At 34.1% G+C, this 20,221-nt stretch overlaps 1 protein-coding gene and 1 long non-coding RNA gene across 3 annotated transcripts in view; one reads left to right on the forward strand and one right to left on the reverse strand.

Annotated features, from left to right (window-relative positions):
- Window positions 1-20,221, forward strand: part of LOC111050398 — a 124,425-nt gene that overhangs the window by 80,500 nt on the left and 23,704 nt on the right. Inside the window, exon 13 of the mRNA XM_039435915.1 lies at window positions 13,251-13,327. Coding sequence (XP_039291849.1) covers window positions 13,251-13,327 — 77 coding nt within the window. The remainder of the gene's footprint in view (window positions 1-13,250; window positions 13,328-20,221) is intronic.
- Window positions 635-8,511, reverse strand: LOC120353162. Of its 2 annotated transcripts, none has more exons than XR_005572208.1 (4): window positions 4,070-4,114; window positions 3,609-3,666; window positions 2,647-2,749; window positions 635-1,986 (listed from the first exon to the last, which is right to left on the reverse strand). It is a non-coding gene; the product is annotated as an uncharacterized LOC120353162 (long non-coding RNA). The 2 variants fall into 2 exon arrangements; XR_005572209.1 differs by lacking the exon at window positions 4,070-4,114 and adding an exon at window positions 8,331-8,511 and having other exon boundaries at window positions 997-1,986.

Genomic DNA, 20,221 nt, shown 5'->3' on the forward strand with positions numbered 1-20,221 from the left:
AAACATTTAAACATAAAGAGAAATGCAAAACTGTCGACTTGAATCTTAGACATCACTTTGCTCAGTCAATTTCAGTCAAGAATAGCAAACCAAAGTTAATCAAATGCTGATTTTATGATTCCACAAAATTTTATTGACCGAGTGAAGTGAGGTCTAATATTAAAGTCGACGGTTTGGCATTTCTCTTTTAAATGTTTATATGTTGTGACGATTCGTTCCAAAGGCTACTTAAAAAACTAATTCTTTGAATCATATTACGAAAATCAAGGCAGAGGCAGCAAACAATCTCGAAATATAATGGTTATCAATGTTACCACTAACTGATAACAATATCAAATTGAATCAGTCTCTTCCAGTAAACCAATTGAGTTCATATTACTTATTATATTATTTATTCTATTAATTTGTGAAATTATTATATTAAAATCACATCTATAGGTTAAGGGAATGTTGTGGTAAACCTAACCTAAAACTTTTGAATGCTTAGAACACCAATATAGAGTCAAGATCGTTCAGACCTGCTTATTGTATAATATAATGTGAAGGCATGTTTATTTGTGAATTATTATTTTTCCTTATTGTGTAGGAAAAAAGTAATCTATAATAATAAGCTAATCAAAATCATTAGCACAATAAATGAGTTTATTTTTGAAAAACAAATTATAAGAAAGATATTGTATTCTGATGTACAATAATAACAAAAAGTTACAAATACTCTTTGTATGTAAGTCTACATTGACAAACAGTATTATTCAATTTAATTACATTTATTGTTTGGTTTATCAACAGATAAATATTAAATAGAAGCAATCTTGCTAGATTTATTCCTCTTTGCACGAACAACCAATCAGAGAACAAAGAAAGGGATACCAAAATTTGAATTGTTGAGTTGATCTATATCTTTGTTCGGGTTGCATTGGCTCTTTATCAGAATAACAACCAGGTAATAATTCTAAAATCGCTTTATTTGAGCTCAATATTATTGGAACACTCCAATCCTACATCTGGGATAAACTACAAATTTCTCAACCAATTAAATAAATTCTCAGGTCTGATATTACACAGAGGGGCATATATTCATGTACCCATAAAAGTGAGCACTTCCATAAATTCATCTATTTTTTGTGTGGTCCATGCCCTCCCTGGAGCTAGGCCTGTCACACATGGCGCCCAGCTCAGAGCTTTGAAGAGGCCACTGATTGATTGCAGAGATATTGTTGTTCTGTATATTACAGCAACAAAGATAGGGAAAATTTTTGGGAACTTTACTATTGTAAAATTTTCCAACCCCGGTTATAAACTGTGTTATTATAACCTCCATGAGTCGAAAGTATTATCTTGAACAATCAAGAATCAATAAAAAATATGTCACACACAATCATTCAATAATAAAAGTCAGCCATTTAATAAAATTTGAGGGAAAGGGCGAACTTGAAGATACCTCATCTAGGTATGTTTCTAGGGCTTGAGAGTAATTATCATAAAGATCAATTCAAAGGTCATTCCTTCTATTAGTGTTAGTAATTGTGCTAGATTCTATGTTAATGATAAATGTCTATTCTCATACCTGTATTCGTTCAAACATCTGCAACTGTAATTTTTGTTCACTTGTCACAATCACTTATTCCAATTCGCACTTGTTCTGATCAACAATTTCATACACTACAATTGAATCAATTTCTCCGTGCACATTGTATTATCTTCACAAGTTCACCATGGATGACACCAACCCGAACTCGTTCATCTCCTATCCGGACATACATAATTTGGAGCCCGTTGCCAGAGATGCTGTGATGCCCAATGCGTCAGTCCCACTGACTACTCCTAGCCATGATGATTATGGAGTAGGAAATCCGTGAGATCGAGATCCCAGCAGTGTGAGCTCAGTCGGATTCAGTTCAGAGAATTTGAAACAGCATTCGTCCACCCAGATAGAGCTACAGGATGTGCCGGCCACTTCATCTCTGTGCGCCACCCCTCCAACACCTGCAACCGGAAAAGAAATATCAGTCGATGATACTCGTGGAATTCTGTCAGTGGCACTGGCAAACAGCACCATGAACACAACTGAGCAAATGTTGTTCATGTTCGAGGAAAAGCTGAAAAGAGACCAAGAGGAGCAGAGGGAAAATGAGTGCAAACGGCAAGAGGAGAGAGACAGGGACAGAGAGGAGCAGAGGGAAAATGAGCGCAAATGGCAAGAGGGGAGAGACAGGGACAGAGAGGAAATTAGGCAGATGATTGCTAATATGGGAGCTCTCTCGAGGCTAAACTGGCAACACAGACAACGCAGCTGACTACCATGATGGATGATAAAATCAAGAGTTTCAATATTAAGATCCGAGCCAACATAACCGCCCAAAACCTGGAATTAGAAGGAAAGGTGGCCACCAAGGTAATGGAACAAACCCACAAGGTAGAACTTTGCCTACAACAATATACCCTTGGGGAGAGAAAGCCCACTCTACCGATTGCAAGGACCCACAATCTACATTGGACATCATTCACTCTACCAGATCTGAGGCCACACCGGAAATAGCGTGCACCACACCTATAGAAGATGTAAGCTGCCGCATGGACCCCCGGAATGACCTGCAAGAGACCCTGATAGAAAAATTAAATATGTTACCTTTGACTTCAACCCACCTCTTATGCAGTAATCCTGGATGGAGTATGTGCACAACAACCCCAGGCCTCCTTGAAGTCCAAGTCGAGCAGCACCAGTCACAGCACTCTCCCCCGGATCCACCTGCAAGCAGAACACCCATAATTATTGAAGATGACTTCTCACACCACCACTAACCAACAGTAAACAGGAAAAATCCACAACTCTCAACAAAAACAGAACTGAAGCCTACCAAGTTAACAGTGCCCTTAACCAAACACTACCCAAGAGGAAAAATGTTTGGAAAAAGGCAAAGACGCCCTGCGCATGTCTGCTGGAAATCGAATCTGCGTAATCCATATCAGAAATACAAACTGATGTTTGGAAACATGCCTCAACACACTCAGCATACCCGGTGGAAACATGTTCAAAGAACTATACAAATGAAAAGCAGATTCATTTGTGAAAAAGTAAAAGGACATCCCAAACATGAGCGGTGGAAATTAACTAAATCCAACACAACCGTTCAGGAGAAACGGATAGTTACTGAAAGGATTCGTTCACATTGCCGGCATACACAGTTCAAGAAGGCAACAAATAATTGGACTGTCAAAATCAAGGGTTATCATGCAGTATTACCACAATTATAGGAAATAAAACCGGAATGGAGGGCAGCTGACTAAGAATTTAAATCAACTTCATTCAAACCGTAGTAAAACTTCATATTTCCACAGTATTGTATACATTAAACTTCATCTTGGCCATCAAGATCGCCTCCAATCACAACAATGTCAGCAGAACCTAAATGCATCTCATATTATCTATTATTACTATATTTATGGAGCCAGCATTTATTCAACTTCAATAATCATCATATAACTACATGAAGGATCTTCATTGAAGACAACTTTAAAATAACATCAAACCCTACAGAAGAATGTGAACAATATAAACAATCAACAAATAGTAAACAAACCAATCATCTTAAACTACTTCAATTTACCTCCAACAGATATCCATCAGTTTGGCTTCACATCAACTGTATTTCATCCCAAAGCAACCTGCAAAATAGAAATTAAAATTGATATTACACCGTGAAAATTTATAATATACTATAGCATCATATATGAGGTTAGTATATTATTAGGTACCGATCCTATCTTTTGAATTGTTAACCATCTTCAAACATAAGATTCATTTAGAGTCCTATTGGAATAAAGTGTACTAGCTATTATAATATTTTAAAATGACAAAAACTATAACTGAAGTTATAATAAAGCATTTATTCATTGTATTATGTTGTGAACAGCTTCACTGCAATCCAGTGTGATAAGAAATTTAGACACTGAACAAGGCTTGAAGGTATATCAAAACTTTGATAACCGCTAAATTTAAGTGAGTAAGAGAAAAAAAATGTAAACATGAGATAAATTACTGTAAACAGATATTATCAGAAAAACTTACCTTCTCAACCATAAACATGCTGTTCATGTCAACTTCATAGTTTTTTTTTTTTTTTTAAGATTACGTCCTAAAGACTCCAGTCATGGAGTGTAAGACAAGTCATGTTATTGCATAATAATTCTAACACTAAGTAGTTCAACCTAGTTTAGGGTTGAAAGGAATTCTTGTACACTATAAAAAGCTCTATCAACTAAATATTTTTTAATTTGTTTTTTGAAAATCTTCAAATCATCATTACTTTTCAAGATTTGAGGTAGCTTGTTATAAAATTTCCTACCAATATAATCTGGTTTTTGTTCAAATAACCTACTATTGTGACCCATTATATGATAATCTGCTCTGTTTCGCGTATTATACTCATGAACATCTGAATTCTGGATCACACCACTCGTTTTCACATGCATTACAACTTCATATACATACAAAGATGGCACAGTTAATAGACCAAGCTTTTTAAATAAAGGCCTACAAGAGTCTAACCTATTCACTTTCTCTATACATCTGAGTGCCTTCTTTTGAATCTTAAACACCCTGTCCATATTTTGTTGAGATGAATTACCCCATACTAAAATAGCATACCTAATATGAGATAGTATAAGTCCATGGTAAGCAGTTAACAGTAGTTTTTTATCATTCAGCCTAGCAAGCTGCCGCAGGACAAATACCCCAGATGATATCTTATTACATATCCTCTCAATGTAAGGATGCCATGTTAATTTCCTGTCCAATAAAATTCCCAAGAATGCTACTTTCTCTTCTTGGTCTAATTCATTTTCCTCTACAAACACATTTATTTCTCTATCCTCTACTGAATTATATTTACTTTTAAATTGTAGGAATTGACATTTCTTACTATTTATTGTTAATTGCCTTTGCTTCAAGAATTGGACAATTGACTGTACTCCAGTAAAAGCAGTTATTTCTAGACTATCTAATAAATAATTGTTAAAGATAAGCGATGTGTCATCAGCAAACAACAGAGCTCTGTGATCTTTTAACTCTTTTGGTAATTGGTTCACATACAACAGAAACAGTAAGGGACCCAGAATTGAGCCTTGAGGTACTCCAGCCTGGACCTCCAGTTTTTGAGATTTAATTTTTACTATTTCATTCCCATCCACCTTTGTAAGCTCAACACACTGGTTTCTACCTATGAGATATGATTCAAACCATTTTAGTTCTATACCATTCACACCTACAGTTTTTAGTATTTCCAATAATATTCTATGGTTCACACAATCAAAAGCTTTGGATAAATCAAGAAATATTGCGGCTGCCTTCTCACCTGAATCTATTATATCTATTAGTCTTTCAACAAGGGATACTATTGCAGTCTTAGTAGATTTCCCTTTCTGGAACCCATGCTGTTCATCACATATGAAATTAATTTCTTCCAGGTGCATCAATAGCCTATTTAAAACTACTCTTTCAAAAATTTTACTTATTACATTTAGAATACTAATGGGTCTATAATTTTCAACTCTTTCAGAATCACCGCTCTTGAAAATTGGCAAAATTTTTCCTTGTTTCAGATCATCAGGGAAAATACCCTGCTCTAGTGAAGTATTAAGGAGATGCAATAAAGGGTCCAGTAATTCATTTTCACATTCTTTTAAAATTTTGCTTGAGACCCCATCCAATCCTACTGTTTTTTTGTTATTCAAATTTTTTATTATTCTTGACAACTCATCTCTTGATAATGGATGAAATTTAAATACCTTTTCAATTGGCTCAGCATTTAATGTAGTTGTATTACAAGTATTAGTGTTCAGTGACTTTTGGAGATTATATGCAACCTGTTGATAATACTTATTGAAAAAGTTACAAATGTCTATACTATCATCCATATAATTTCCATGTTCATCGATTATCCTAGGGACATTAGTAACTGTATCTTTTTGAGCTGCTCTCCTATTTCTATTAATTACCTCCCAGACAGCAGAGTTAAAATTGGTACTAGTTGTTAATATTTCAGCTGTTTTCTTACACTTAGCTTTCCTCACTTCTTTTGCATAGTTTTTCTTTAGACATTTGTATTTGACTTCACTCGGAACATCCCTCACTAATTAAATTCCTCATAGGCTTCCCTAACAATATTTCTTTGAGTAAGAATATCTTCAGTTATCCATTCATCTACTTTGTCCAATTTACTTTTTACTTTGACTTTTTTTATTGGACAGCATACACTAATGTGAAATCTTAGAGTATCAATGAATTGCTTATATTTGTAATTTAGGTTACAACTGTTATAAACACTACTCCAATTTTCTTGAAGCAGTTCCTGCTTCAAACAATTTATATTTCCTAGCTCATATTGCTGAATTTCTTTCACAAAAGTTTTTTTTCTGCTTGGATTCTGGCCCTGCAACTTAACATCTAAAATTTGATAGTTATGATCTGATAGATCTGAGCTACCTAACCTGACATTACAACCTTCTATATTTGTGAGGATATTATCAATAATTGTCTGTGAAGTTCGAGTTACTCTTGTATATTCGTGTACCTTAATTTCTAAATTATTCATATTAATAATATCTCTAATATCCTCTGTCATTTTATCCTGCCTGGCAAAATCGGTATTGAAATCTCCTACTACTATAACATTTGTGAAACGAGCGGTTGTAATTTCCAAAAGTGTGTGGAGCAGCTCACAAAATTTTTGCCAGTCTCCATTTGGTGACCTATAGATACCTAACACTGCTACCTCAAATCGATCATCAATATACCTCTAATCTGTCAATTTTGTTGCGAAGATACTGAATATTTTGATGATAAATACTAAAAACCTTACCATCTTGTGCTACTCTATCTCTAGCATTTGTAGCTATTTCCCTTTCCCTGTTTTGAGCCAATTTACTAAAAAATCGTTATTTGTTTTTTTGACTGTTTTTAAACCAGAGGATTGCAAACGGCTTTCAATCAGCTCTGCCAATCTATTACAAAATATTACTTTGCCAGATCGATTTAGATGCAACCCATGATTAGTGAAGTTATGTCTTTTCAGCCTTTCATTTAGAAAACAAATCCCCAGTTGTTTAGAATTCTTATTTTTTAGGCTGTTGATTGTATTATGGATTGATTTGTTTGTCGAATTGATTGCTTCATTTAACTCTGGCCTATCAAACCTATTAGGAATAGTACTTATTATTAAGTTTGTTTTTTTGCTGAGTGGCACAATTTCCTTGATTTTTTCTGTTACTTGAGGAAGATGATTCAAGTTAGGTTCATTTATATTATTTGAGCCACCCAGTACAATTAGATAGTCATTTTCATCAAAGTCTTTAGTTTGTTCCCTAGCTGACTCTACAACTGCATTAATTGATGCACTTGGCTTGAAAAAACATTGGACATCAAATTTATTTTTCAATCTTTTATCAAGGAGATCACTGCAATCACGTCCATGACTGGACGTCAGTAGCAGAACTCTCCCTTTCCTATCTTTATTTCCCTCAGCTATATTTTTGGTTGCTGTCTTCAAAACCTCACTGTACGTTTTATTTCGACCATTTTCAGAGCATTTCCCATCATTTAGGTTAGATTCTATTTTTTTGCATTTGGACGGAGGTTCTATCATACATTTAGTATTATCAAATTTAGATTTTAGTTTCTTTATTTCCTCCGACATTAGACTACATTGATTTTTTAGATTTAGTATTTCTTTTTATGGTCTTCATCTCGTAATTTTATAATCAGTTCCAAAGATTTAATTTCTTCTACCATCCCTAACCTTTCTTCCTCAGATGTTTTTAGAGTTACTTCTAATTGGTTTTTTAAATTAGTGTGGCTACTTTGTAGTTGAGCAACTTTTTCGGCTAAAGTAGTTTGAGGAACTGGGGTTTTTGGTTTTGGCGTTTTTGAATTTTGGTTTTGGGAACGCGTAAGTACTCCCGCAATGTTTACATTTCTATTATAACCTTCGGTGTTCTATTTGAGCTCATCTTCCTATCTAAGAAATTATATTACTTGCAATAATAATAATTGATTTATAAATGATAGGATTTTAATTTGGTTATAATTTTAGTCAAGTAAACTATCTATGTTTATTTTTAAATTTCGAAAACCTAACCTCAAAATAACCTCTAAACGATGTTTGGCTTATAAAATAGAATTAAGAATTAAAATCTAAAACAAAATGATAAAACGTGATCAAGAAACAATCAATAATGAAATTAATACAAAATTTGTACTTATCCGTGACTATTTATAACACAAAATCTTCCAAAACCCAGGAGCAAAATTATGTATGACTTTCATTCACAACCTCAAGGTCAAGATGATAGTTGTTGTATATGTAGTAAATGCTGAGTTTCGACTTATTTTATGGCCCAAACAATCTTGAAAAAGAATGAAAACAATTTTTTTTTGAAAATAATGTGATTAACAATCAAGATAGAATTAATAATAATATTTGCTAGATTGAGTTGGTAACTATAGGCGGCCATTTTCTAAACATGAATTCTGAAACAGGACCGATAACCGATATGTCCAATCTTACCAACTTAATCGGAATGAATGTTGTAAGTAATGAAATAAAACCATCAATGTATCCGTAAATGTAAAAGCTTATAAAATTACCAAAAAACCCAAAAATAAAATTCATGTCAACTAAATGTATTACTTTTATATTATACTCGTTATCAAAGGTTTAAGGTTATGTTACTCCTTGATGTTAGAAATTTAACTGGAAGAGACATGAACATCCAAAATGCTATTCATAAATCAGAAAGTTGCGACCATTAGCTACCTGCCAGATAAGTTACCACTAGCCCCTGAATTCTATGTTATTTTATTTCAAGTGTAAGTCGAATCAATATTGTTAGTGAGTTAAGACCAACCTGTACCAATGCAACAAACAATTATTTAAACAAATTGCTCGTACCAGAGCGTGACCATTGAGTCAACTACTGGATATCATCTGGAGATACCAGTCATATCATTAAATTATGAATGGTCGGACTGTGAATGAATTCCAGTACCACATTATAATTATTGTCGGCATAATGTCAAATTATTTGCATATCCAAGGATTGTTTACACCACTTCTTTTCTCATAAATGAGTCTGCAAACCATTTATAGACACCTTTTTGTTGAGATCAGGATTATCAACCCTTTACACCACTTCTTTTCTCATAAATGAGTCTGCAAACCATTTATAGACACCTTTTTGTTGAGATCAGGATTATCAACCCTTTAATTGCTCAATTGTATTTGTAAATCACTATTGTCATGTGATCTAAGGTCAGGTATTAGATAACAAATCTTTCAATTTGGATAGATTAAGCCAGCGAGCTTTTTGTGCTTAACTCACAGTAACTCACTGACTTAACCTAGGAGGGCTATGTGACGATTCGTTCCAGTGGCTACTTAAAAAACTAATTCTTTAAATCATATTACGAAAATCAAGGCAGAGGCAGCAAACAATCTCGAAATATAATGGTTATCAACATTACCACTAACTGATAACAATATCAAATTGAATCAGTCTCTTCCAGTAAACCAATTGAGTTCATATTACTTATTATATTATTTATTCTATTAATTTGTGAAATTATTATATTAAAATCACATCTATAGGTTAAGGGAAAGTTGTGGTAAACCTAACCTAAAACGTTCGAACGCTTAGAACACCAATATAGAGTCAAGATCGTTCAGACCTGCTTATTGTATAATATAATGTGATGGCATGTTCATTTGTGAATTACTATTTTTCGTTATTGTGTAGGAAAAAAGTAATCTATAATAATAAGCTAATCAAAATTATTAGCACAATAAATGAGTTTATTTTTGAAAAACAAATTATAAAAAAGATATAGTATTCTGATGTACAATAATAACAAAAAGTTACAAATACTCTTTGTATGTAAGTCTACATTGACAAACGGTATTATTTAATTCAATTACATATTTATTGTTTGATTTATCAATAAATAAATATTGAATAGGAGCGATCTTGCTAGATTTATTCCTCTTTGCACGAACAACCAATCAGAGAACAAAGAAAGGTATACCAAAATTTGAATTGTTGAGATGCAACACAGAATGTCGAGATCTCTATCATTGTAATTTTATGTATTATTATTAATTCACCTACACTGTTGGAATTGAACTGTATTTTGAAATGATTGAATTATATTTATGTTTCAATGTATTTATTTGTCTTGTGAGTCAGGGAATTGAATGTAAACAAAAGAACCATTTTTCATAAAAATATGATGTGTGCACTACGTGTCACTCAGCTGCAACCAATAGCAATCGTCCTATGCAAATTAGAAACAAAGAGATTCATAGAATTGTGAATTTAATTGGAGGAAGAAGATTTTTTCTGTTCTAGCACTGACATTGCCCTAGTCACACGTTTTGAGTAAACTTACGTTTTTGTTGAAAAATTTTATGTAAATTATTTTTAACTTTTTATTTGTAAATTTAAATGTTTATTGTAGAGTTCCTTTTGTTTGTGGAAATAATAATTAACGTAAAATACCCGATTGAATCTACATGAATCGCAGAGTAATATACCAGCAACATGTTCTACTTGGAGGCCAGAAAATCCAGCACTGGTAGAAGAATAATTATTTGCGAACTAAGGAGAAAGGAAAACAGAGTCGCGTGAGTGTTCTTCTAGTAAATATATTGGGGCCCCATCTACGATTCATGAGTGATATAAATTCTAGTGAAAATTAATGGACATGACCAGATTGTAATCAGGGGAAATCCAACGTTAATCTACATTATAATAATCATCATTAAATTAGATTAATTTATAATAATCTGTCCATCGATCAAGCTATTCCAAAGCAGAACTCACAACCCTGTAATTATCATTTTAAGATACATCTTCTTTCAATTCTTAAATCATTATTAAATTGTAATCTTTACATGTCTGGTATTGTTAAACCAGAACACGTTATACCGATCATCACTATTCACTTGAAAATTATTATTTACTATCTGCTTATCATGAAAATTGTCAATATATTGAAATAACTGAGCATATCTTCCAGTTCGTTTCTTTTCTGAAAACCTTGATATCGTCTTTGACACGTTACCATTGGTATTGTGATAGACCTCATATGGTCAGTGTAACAAGTTGGGAAATTAATTGAGTGGAAGGTTGTGGATGGTTGCTAATGTATCAGTGGATCACTGCGGGATTAATAAATTTCAATTTAAATTTATTTATTCACACATACACACACATAAGATACATCAGTATGAAATAAAAATTAATTACATCAATAAAAAAACATTACAGTATAAAATGAATAACATAAATATGAGAACACATTACAATATTAGAAGGCAATTTATACATGTTATGTGGTGAAGAAGGGTAGAGGATCAAAAGTTCTTCCAACTATCAATGGCTATCCATGTCATAGGAAGGCTTTTGATCCTTGGAATTTTTGGTAATAATTCTGCTTACATTTGCTTTTACATTCGTCACTGTCGGCAGCTTAGCTTATAATTTCCAGACTAAATTAAACAGTGTAATGGACAGAATAATGGAGGAAGAGTTTAGATTGAAAATAAACATCCGAAAGACCAAAGTGCTAATATGTTGCAGGACAGGAGAGAACAGCTCAGCAGTAAAGCTAAGGAATGAGGTAGTAAATGAAGTGAAGGAGTTCAATTACCTGGGTAGCAAAATCACAAGTGATGGAAGAAGCTGCAAGGACATTGCCAGCAGAATTGCCCAGGCTAAGATTGCCTTCAATAAGAAGAAAAATCTATTCACCTCAAAAAACATAAGTCTCGACGTAAGAAAAAACATGTTGAAAACGTATGTATGGAGTACTGCAACATATGGAAGTGAGGCGTGGACAATGGGGGTGAGAGAGGAAAGAAGATTGGCTGCATTCGAGGCATGGTGCTACAGAAGAATGATGAAGATCAGTTGGAGAGATATGATTACAAATGAGCAAGTTTTTGAAAGAGTGGGAGAGAACCGGAACTTCTTGAAGTGGATCAAGCAAAGAAGAGCACAGCTGATTGGCCACATCATCAGACGTGACACTCTACTGACAAGGATAATGGAGGGAATGGTTGAGGGAAGGAATATGAGAGGAAGACCTAGGCTGGAGTATATGAAACAATTGCTACGGGATATGAGATGTGGATCATACTACGAGCTGAAGCGGAAAGCGGACGACAGAAAAGCATGGAGAGCTGCTGCCAACCAGCCCTACGGCTGTTAACCCAAGAGAGAGAGATTAAACAGTGTATGCGGGATTTTGCAGGATTTAAGTCAATGTAGCCCAACACTGATGGGATTAGATTCTGTACTCGAATCTCTTTTTGGAAATTATATTTATTTAATAAAGTATTCATTATCAATTCTGATAGCCGTAAGAGGCACAATCATACATGGATTTGTGATCTATATCTTTGTTCGGGTTGCATTGACTCTTTATCAGAATAACAAACAGGTAATAATTTTAAGATCGCTTTATTTAAGCTCAATATTATTGGAACACTCCTATGATTGGAACAATCCTACATCTGGGATAAACTACAAATTTCTCAACCAATTAAATAAATTCTCAGGTCTGATATTACACAGAGGGGCATATATTCATGTACCCATAAAAGTGAGCACTTCCATAAATTCATCTATTTTTTGTGTGGTCCATGCCCTCCCTGGAGCTAGGCCTGTCACACATGGCGCCCAACTCAGAGCTTTGAAGAGGCCACTGATCGATTGCAGAGATATTGTTGTTCTGTATATTACAGCAACAAAGATAGGGAAAATTTTTGGGAACTTTACTATTGTAAAATTTTTCAATCCCGGTTATAAACTGTGTTATTATAACTGTGTTATTATATTACAGTATATGTTGTGCACTTATGGCGAGACGCGGTGATAGATTTTCATGAAATTTTACAGGTATGTTCTTTTTTAATTGTGTGTTGACGTACATACAAGGTTTATGGAAATTTTGCATTTCAAGGATAATATAAAAGGAGAAAGGAGCCTCCTTCATATGCCAATATTAGACTATAAATCAGACTATAGAATTATTCATCATAAATCAGCTGACAAGTGATTACACAGATGTGTGGAGAAGCCAGTCTATTGCTGTATTTCCATAAGGTCTATCGTTTCAATCAGGTACTTGTGGATGAGAATACTGCGTGAGGTCTACTGTTCACAGAACTACTAGTATTTTTTTTTTGTTCAAGGTGAAAATGATTACGAAACACTTGACAACCTTATCGGACCAATCGAGAGAGATGATGACAATTTGAAGAAACAGTATGTAAGTAGCTAATAGGCCTACCGTAGAGAAAAGATAGCGTATGAAGATATCCCTTGATGAAGGACCGTTATGTTGCAAATATTTTCTTCGATTACTGTCAATTATTAGGTTGGGAGATTACAAAATTATTTTTAATTCCCTTGCTCTATTACCATAGGTAAGGGAAGTATTGCTTTCCGAAAAAATCTGGTGTGGCGCACTAACACAACTTTCCTTGCCGTTATGAAAATTTATCATCTGTTGCTAGTGTTCACACGCATCTCAAGTCCACTATTCAAAGATCTGAGCCAGCTGATGACAGGACAATGGCCCATATGAATAAAACCCGAGCAAATGCTCATGAGCAAGAGCATGGAGCATAAGGTTTTGCTCATGAGCAAAAGGTAGAAGCAAAAGCATTTGCTCATTTTCATATGAATAAGCTTTACATTATACTCTTACCTTATGCTCCTGAACTCTGGAGCATATGCTCACATATTTTAAAGAGTTTTTATCAGCTGATACGCTTTTGTAGCCTTAATTTGTTTTTATAGCTTACGGAAGCGCTAAATATGCAAGTAGGGTGCACCGCTTGTGTTTGCATCGTCTGCTCTGTTTTCCATTTATGATTATGAATAGAGTTTTAGGTTAGTTGAGTTTGGAATTTTGAAATAATAGCGTGAAAAATGTCATCTCTATAATAATCTTCAGCATATTCTTATAATAGCAATAGCCTCCATATAATCGTCTACACTCTCATCTTCCTATATTTCCTATTTTGTGATGACTATCTTTGTATCTTTTGTATTTATTCTTTTGTAAAGATAATGGTGATATTAATCATGGTTGAATCTTGTGGAGTTGTGGATTGTAAATCCTTCACAGATAATACGATGTTTCTGATATTTATAAGAGCAGTCTCTAAGTTCCCTCTTTTGCGAATAAATTCACAAAAAATTAAGGCCGTCCGGCTCGCAAAATTACTGGGTTCAAACCTCAGCTCTAGCTCAGTGGTAGAAACATGAATTTTGTAAATACAAATAATCACCATAAGGTTCAAGGACCAGTGATTGATAATTCTTACCGCTGCTTCTATGAAGTTCTTGAAGAATACCAATAAGGAGAGTAAAAGGATATTTGATGACTGATTATCAGTAACCATGTACCACTAGAGAATAATAAGGACCAACAATAGTTGTTTCTAGATGATTCTTAAAACGCTCGTCGTGAATACAAGTATTCACCAATATACCCTTCCAAAATTCCTTAGAACTTACAACGCCAGTTCTTGAAGTTCTCTGGATCCTTATATGATATAACTGGAACCTTATTAATATAATTTCTTAATATACTTGTTCTGGTAGATGAGATGAATATCATCAAAGGATGATAAATATTGAGTGCTCTGAATAAGATTAATATTACTTGATTCTATAATTTTAAGTGCTGCTAAATATTTGTTGGTACCAAAACAGCTCAAACTATATAACACAAGATGAGTTAGGATATAATAAAACATTCTATAAGTTTGTATGCTGACATAAAACACAAAATATATTCCCATAAAAAATGTGCATAAGATATTCGATATATCTATAATTCACTTAAATAATCTATTTCTAAAATCTGAATAATTATCACAGGCTTTGCTAATATTCACAATAGTGAGTTTCAAATTCATAAATACATTATATTTAATACTGGTACTTAGACTTCCAATCAATACAAAATTCTGCAAATAAAAACCTGTTCGGTCTATAGGTTTGATATACTATACTTGGTTCAATTAACAAATTTATAATTAATAAATTAATATTCAAACATGAGATCTCAGGGATTTGTATGAATTCGGGCTGTGCATGGAAGTAAGCTTCCTACATATATCAAATAAATTTATAAATGTTCTTATGAACTATGTGATATTATTCAACACGTGGTGACTTTTTATTTAAATTCAAATTAATTGGAATAGCACTTTTTTATTAATTACCCCACTGAACGTAGAAAAAACGAGCTCGTTTGGTTTGACTTATCACTCACTGAACTGAAGTTCTAGCTGGTCTCGTGGATTGAATTAATTATTTCCAATAATTAATTAGGTAGGCTCCTTTCGTCTCTGCTGGGCTAGCGCGTGATCCAGATTCTTATAAGTTTCTTTCCGAATTACAGATATATTTATAGGGAACAATTACAATTACGAACTCTTTGACAGCACTGAGTTCACATATAATTGAACATTTAATACAAATACTTTACATTAAAAAGGGTCTGGCTTAATAGTTTTAAAATTTTAAAAGGAAGAAGAAAGAACCCTTAACTCCATGTGCGTCCTCTCAGGTCGGGATCTTAAGCCAGAAGAAGGAGGTTTTTAGAAAAATTTGTCTCTTCCACGAATAATTCTGTAAGCTACTCTCTGATTGGCCTTCAATTTAATAGACTCAATACAATTGGTTGCCTTGGGAATCAGGGCTTCCTCGGCTTTATAATAGAAAAAATTAAATAGAAAAGAATTTTTATACAAATGTATGGAGTGTTTATCTTAAATTGATTTCATAAATAAATCCTAACATGCGATGTTAATACATTTAGTTTTTATATGAGTTTTGTATACTCTTGATTTATCATGCTTTTTTAGATTATAATAAATATTTATACAGAAATAATGGATGTTCATATTTCTACATATCGACTTCCTTTAGTATGCATAATATATTCTTTATGAGTAAATTTTATATAGTTCAGCCTGTCATATGGGTTGATCGAATAATCAGCTGGTTCGCTCAGTATTGATTCTAATAATTATCGATTTATCCAAGATCGACTAATTCTTTTCAAAATGTAAACAAATAACTCTAACCTCAATGTTCATGCATTTTATTTTTTATAATCCGCCAATAATAAGTAAGCCGCTTTATAATTTTTTGATCTTACCAATGGGTTCTCATAATTATTAAATCACAATTATACATGTTTTCTTATCATTGTTGATAATGCTATTACTCCTAATCGCTAATAATACTTGATTTGAGTTGATTTATCCTTTGACTAGGTCTAACCTTCTTTCCAATTTTATAGTTCTATTATATTTCATTGGTTCATTTTAAAATATTTGGTGGTATTAATTTACCACGTGACACAATACGCCCTCTGATTTCTGATTTAAAACGACAATTCGAGAATATAATATAAATTTTATGATCCAGTTGGTTTTGGATCAGAAATCATACATGTCACAAAGTCTGTTAATAAATCGACTGAGAATTCTACCTCCTAACAATTCAACAACATATACAACAATAAATAAATTCAATTCAAATACATACGCCTTACATTGGCCAATCTCCTTCTACACACAATACACAAATAAAACTATCTCCTCCTCCATACACAATATAAATCTTTTTTCTAATCCACGCTCCGCCCTCAGGCCAGAAGCACATTTGAACGTTGGTGCAAAATCATTGCCAACCTAACAAACTGGTAATTCTCTGACTTGCAGAATATAATATGTTTCTCCCTCAACATAGAACAGTGACTTGTACATTTTCATTTCATTCTCTTGCAGAATTTGGGCTTTGCTTTCATATAATGGATATTTTTAAGGATAATCTTTGGTAGGTTTTATCAACAAGAACTTCTTATTCATCTAATACATTGAGACTTTGGCTTAATGCTTTTGGTGGTAACTATGCGGTTTGATCAGTTGGCGGATAATTTTAGTGATTTTCTCAATTAATTTATACATAAATAATAATAATATAATATTTTTATAATATCTCTACATGCAATTCACATTTATATGACACTTGATCTTTTTATTCGGGGTATCAGCTTGGATGATTTAATAGGCATTGACTACTCTGGTTTTCGTAGTGGACAGCTAGTTTCCATTGGCTTCGGTTCATCACTTGTCGCCATCTTGATGTCTCTTCCTGCTATACAACGGTAAGTTGGCTTTTAACATTAGAAGTTATTTACTCTCTTGCTTCATTAGTGAGGATGATATTAAAGGGTGGTTTCTAAATTTTTTATTTCTTTATTTTCAGGTGTTGTTATTCGAAGTGGATACTCATCTGCTAATTAAGTATATTGTTGGCGTTCGTCTGGTACGTATATCTTGTCAGGTAGGCCAATGACATTTCATCAAAATATTATTGTTTATATCCTTATCACTTAGTGTCTCGATAATACGGTTTGAGATTAGAAATATTTTCCCACCAAGTTAAATTTGGTTTGCTTTCTTCATACAACTGAACTGTATTATGTTCAGTTACGGCTGCAATTTTGTATGGTCCAGTATAAATATGAAAGAATTTTCTGGTAGTTTTTTCAAGCGCGTTGGATAACCTATGGCTTCTTAAAAGTATTTCATCTCCGACACTGTATTTAAACTGTTTGGATTTATTATCATGATAATGTTTTCGTGAGGTCGCTGACCTTTCTAATCTCTGTTGTACAATGTGACAGATGTCTAGGTTAGGATGAGTTAAAGCATTCGACGTTGGGAAATCTATTAACTTTTCAATAAACATTTTACTTCTTTCTCCGAAAATAACCTCTACTGGTGTATACCCTGTATTCTCATTGATACAATTGTTGAAACATTATTCTAGGAATGGTAGATATCTAACCCAACTTTGATGTTTTTCAGCGCAGTACGCCCTCATGAATCGTGAGATTTCTGCCATGCGGCGCTCCACGGGGTTCGAGCTAGGAGAATATGTGGAAGTTCGAGATATTTTTATATCAGCCAGGTCAAGTATTCTTTTCCATGGTTTGCTACAAAAATATGATGCATTATCTGATAGAATGCGCTTAGGTTTTCCTACTTGCGGAGTCCACTTATTCACTATGCAATTTGCTAGGACTTCTCCTGTTAGCTTACCGATGGGAAAGAACATGGTGTATTTAGAGAATGTGCATGTTAATACGAATATATATTTTTTCCATGTTGTGCTAGGGGTAGAGGACCATAAATGTCGGCTGATACTAACTCCAATGGGGCGGTCGGCAATATAGGTATCATTGCTCCCCTGACTTGATATTTTAAATGTTTTGTTTTTAACTCTTAACACTTTGACTACCTTTTTGTGCATACCTTTCAGATAACAGGCTTCTTTTAGTGTACATATCGTTTTTCTTACTCCAAAGTGGCCAATTCTCTCATGTGTTTCCTTAATCACTTCTTCCGCTATTTCCTTAGGTATTATGATTCTCCAGTTATAACCTTGTGGTGTGGTGCGGTGAAATAGGAATCCACGGTATCGTGTGTACTGTCGCAGGTAGTGGGGCGGTTCAGATGGTCCTTCCTCCAGTATTTCTAAAATTTGGGATAGCTTGGGGTCTTCTTTTTGCGCATTCTGAATCCTTCTGGGTGTTAGTGTATTCTTGTAGACTTGAGGTTTGATATTTTCGGGATATGGTATGCTTTCGTCCATTTCTATTGCATAGCATTCCAGGTTTGTGTCATTACAGTATGTGGCATCTAATTCTCGGGATAGAAAATCGGCTGTTTGATTTTGCTTTCCTGGTAAGTGTGTGAGATCGAGATCAAATTCTTGAAGAGCGAGAAACCATCTTGACAGTCTGTTGTGGTTTAATTTAGCTGTTTTAAAAAATGTAAGAGCTTTATGGTCGGTATTGATATAAATTTTATTTCCCAACAATAGCGTGCAGTATTTTTTACAGACTTCTACTATACTTAATAACTCCTTTTCTGTAATCGAATAGCGTCTTTGTGCTGGATTTAGGGTTTTACTGAAAAAAGCTAGTACTCCTTTGTCTCCTTCGGCACTTTTCTGAAATATTTCTGCTCCTATGGCGTAATCTGAGGCGTCTACGTTTATGTAAAATGGCTGGCTCATGTCGGGATGACTTAGTACAACTATTTCAAGGAAAGCTTCTTTTAATTCACGAAATATCTTCTCTTCTGCTTCTGTCCACTTCCATGCTTTGTTGGTAGATAGTACGTGACTTAATTGGGCAGTGTAGTGTGACATACGGCTGTTGAAACGTCTATAGAATTGAAGAAATCCAATGAATTTCTGTAGTTGCTTTCGGTTACCAGGTGAAGGGAATTTTCTGATGGCTTCTAATTTACTGCTATCTTGGGAGATGCCGTCCGGGGTGATGATATGTCCCAAATACTTGACTTGTTGTGCAAAAAATTCGCATTTTGATAATTTTAATTTGGGTCCACATCTGATGAGGCGACGAAATACTATATCTAGGTGTTGACAATGGTCCTGAATATCTGTTGAAGAAATAATTCCATCATCCACGTAGAGTGTACAGAAATCCGTGACATCTTCTCCTACGGCTTGACGAAGGCAACGAATAAATATGGCCATAGCGTTCCTCAGTCCAAAAGCTAGACGAGTGAAGCGGTAATTTCTTCCGTTGAATAAGAATGATAGATAATCTCTTGATTCTGCTGCTATCTGGATCTGCCGATAACCTGCGCTTAGGTCAACTGTAGAATATACATTCTTCCCACTAAAGGTTTGAAGTACTTGTTCTATCTGGTCTGAGCTCTCACGGTTGTCTTCCAGAATGCTGTTAAGCGCTCGCGCATCTAGACATAATCTCACGGTGCCGTCTTTCTTAGCAACACAAACAATGGGTAAGCTATATTGAGAGCTTGATGGTTCAATAATCCCCAATTCTAACATTCTGTCTATCTCTGCTATAGCTGCCGGGCGGTATGTAAATGGTATTGGATAAGATTTTCGGTAATAGGCTTCATGAGGTTTGACTTTGAGTCTGCATTCAAAATCTTTAGCTAGTCCTGGCTGTTCTGAGAAGACATCTCTATTTTCAATGAAAACCTTCGCAACACTGTTTTTTGTATCTAAATCCCATTCGGCATAACAGTTTATCTTATCCAATAATTTTTCAAACATTTCTTCAGAGGAA

The sequence above is a fragment of the Nilaparvata lugens genome, chromosome 9 (assembly GCF_014356525.2).
Source record: "Nilaparvata lugens isolate BPH chromosome 9, ASM1435652v1, whole genome shotgun sequence".
In the NCBI taxonomy this organism is placed as follows: Eukaryota; Metazoa; Arthropoda; class Insecta; order Hemiptera; family Delphacidae; genus Nilaparvata; species Nilaparvata lugens.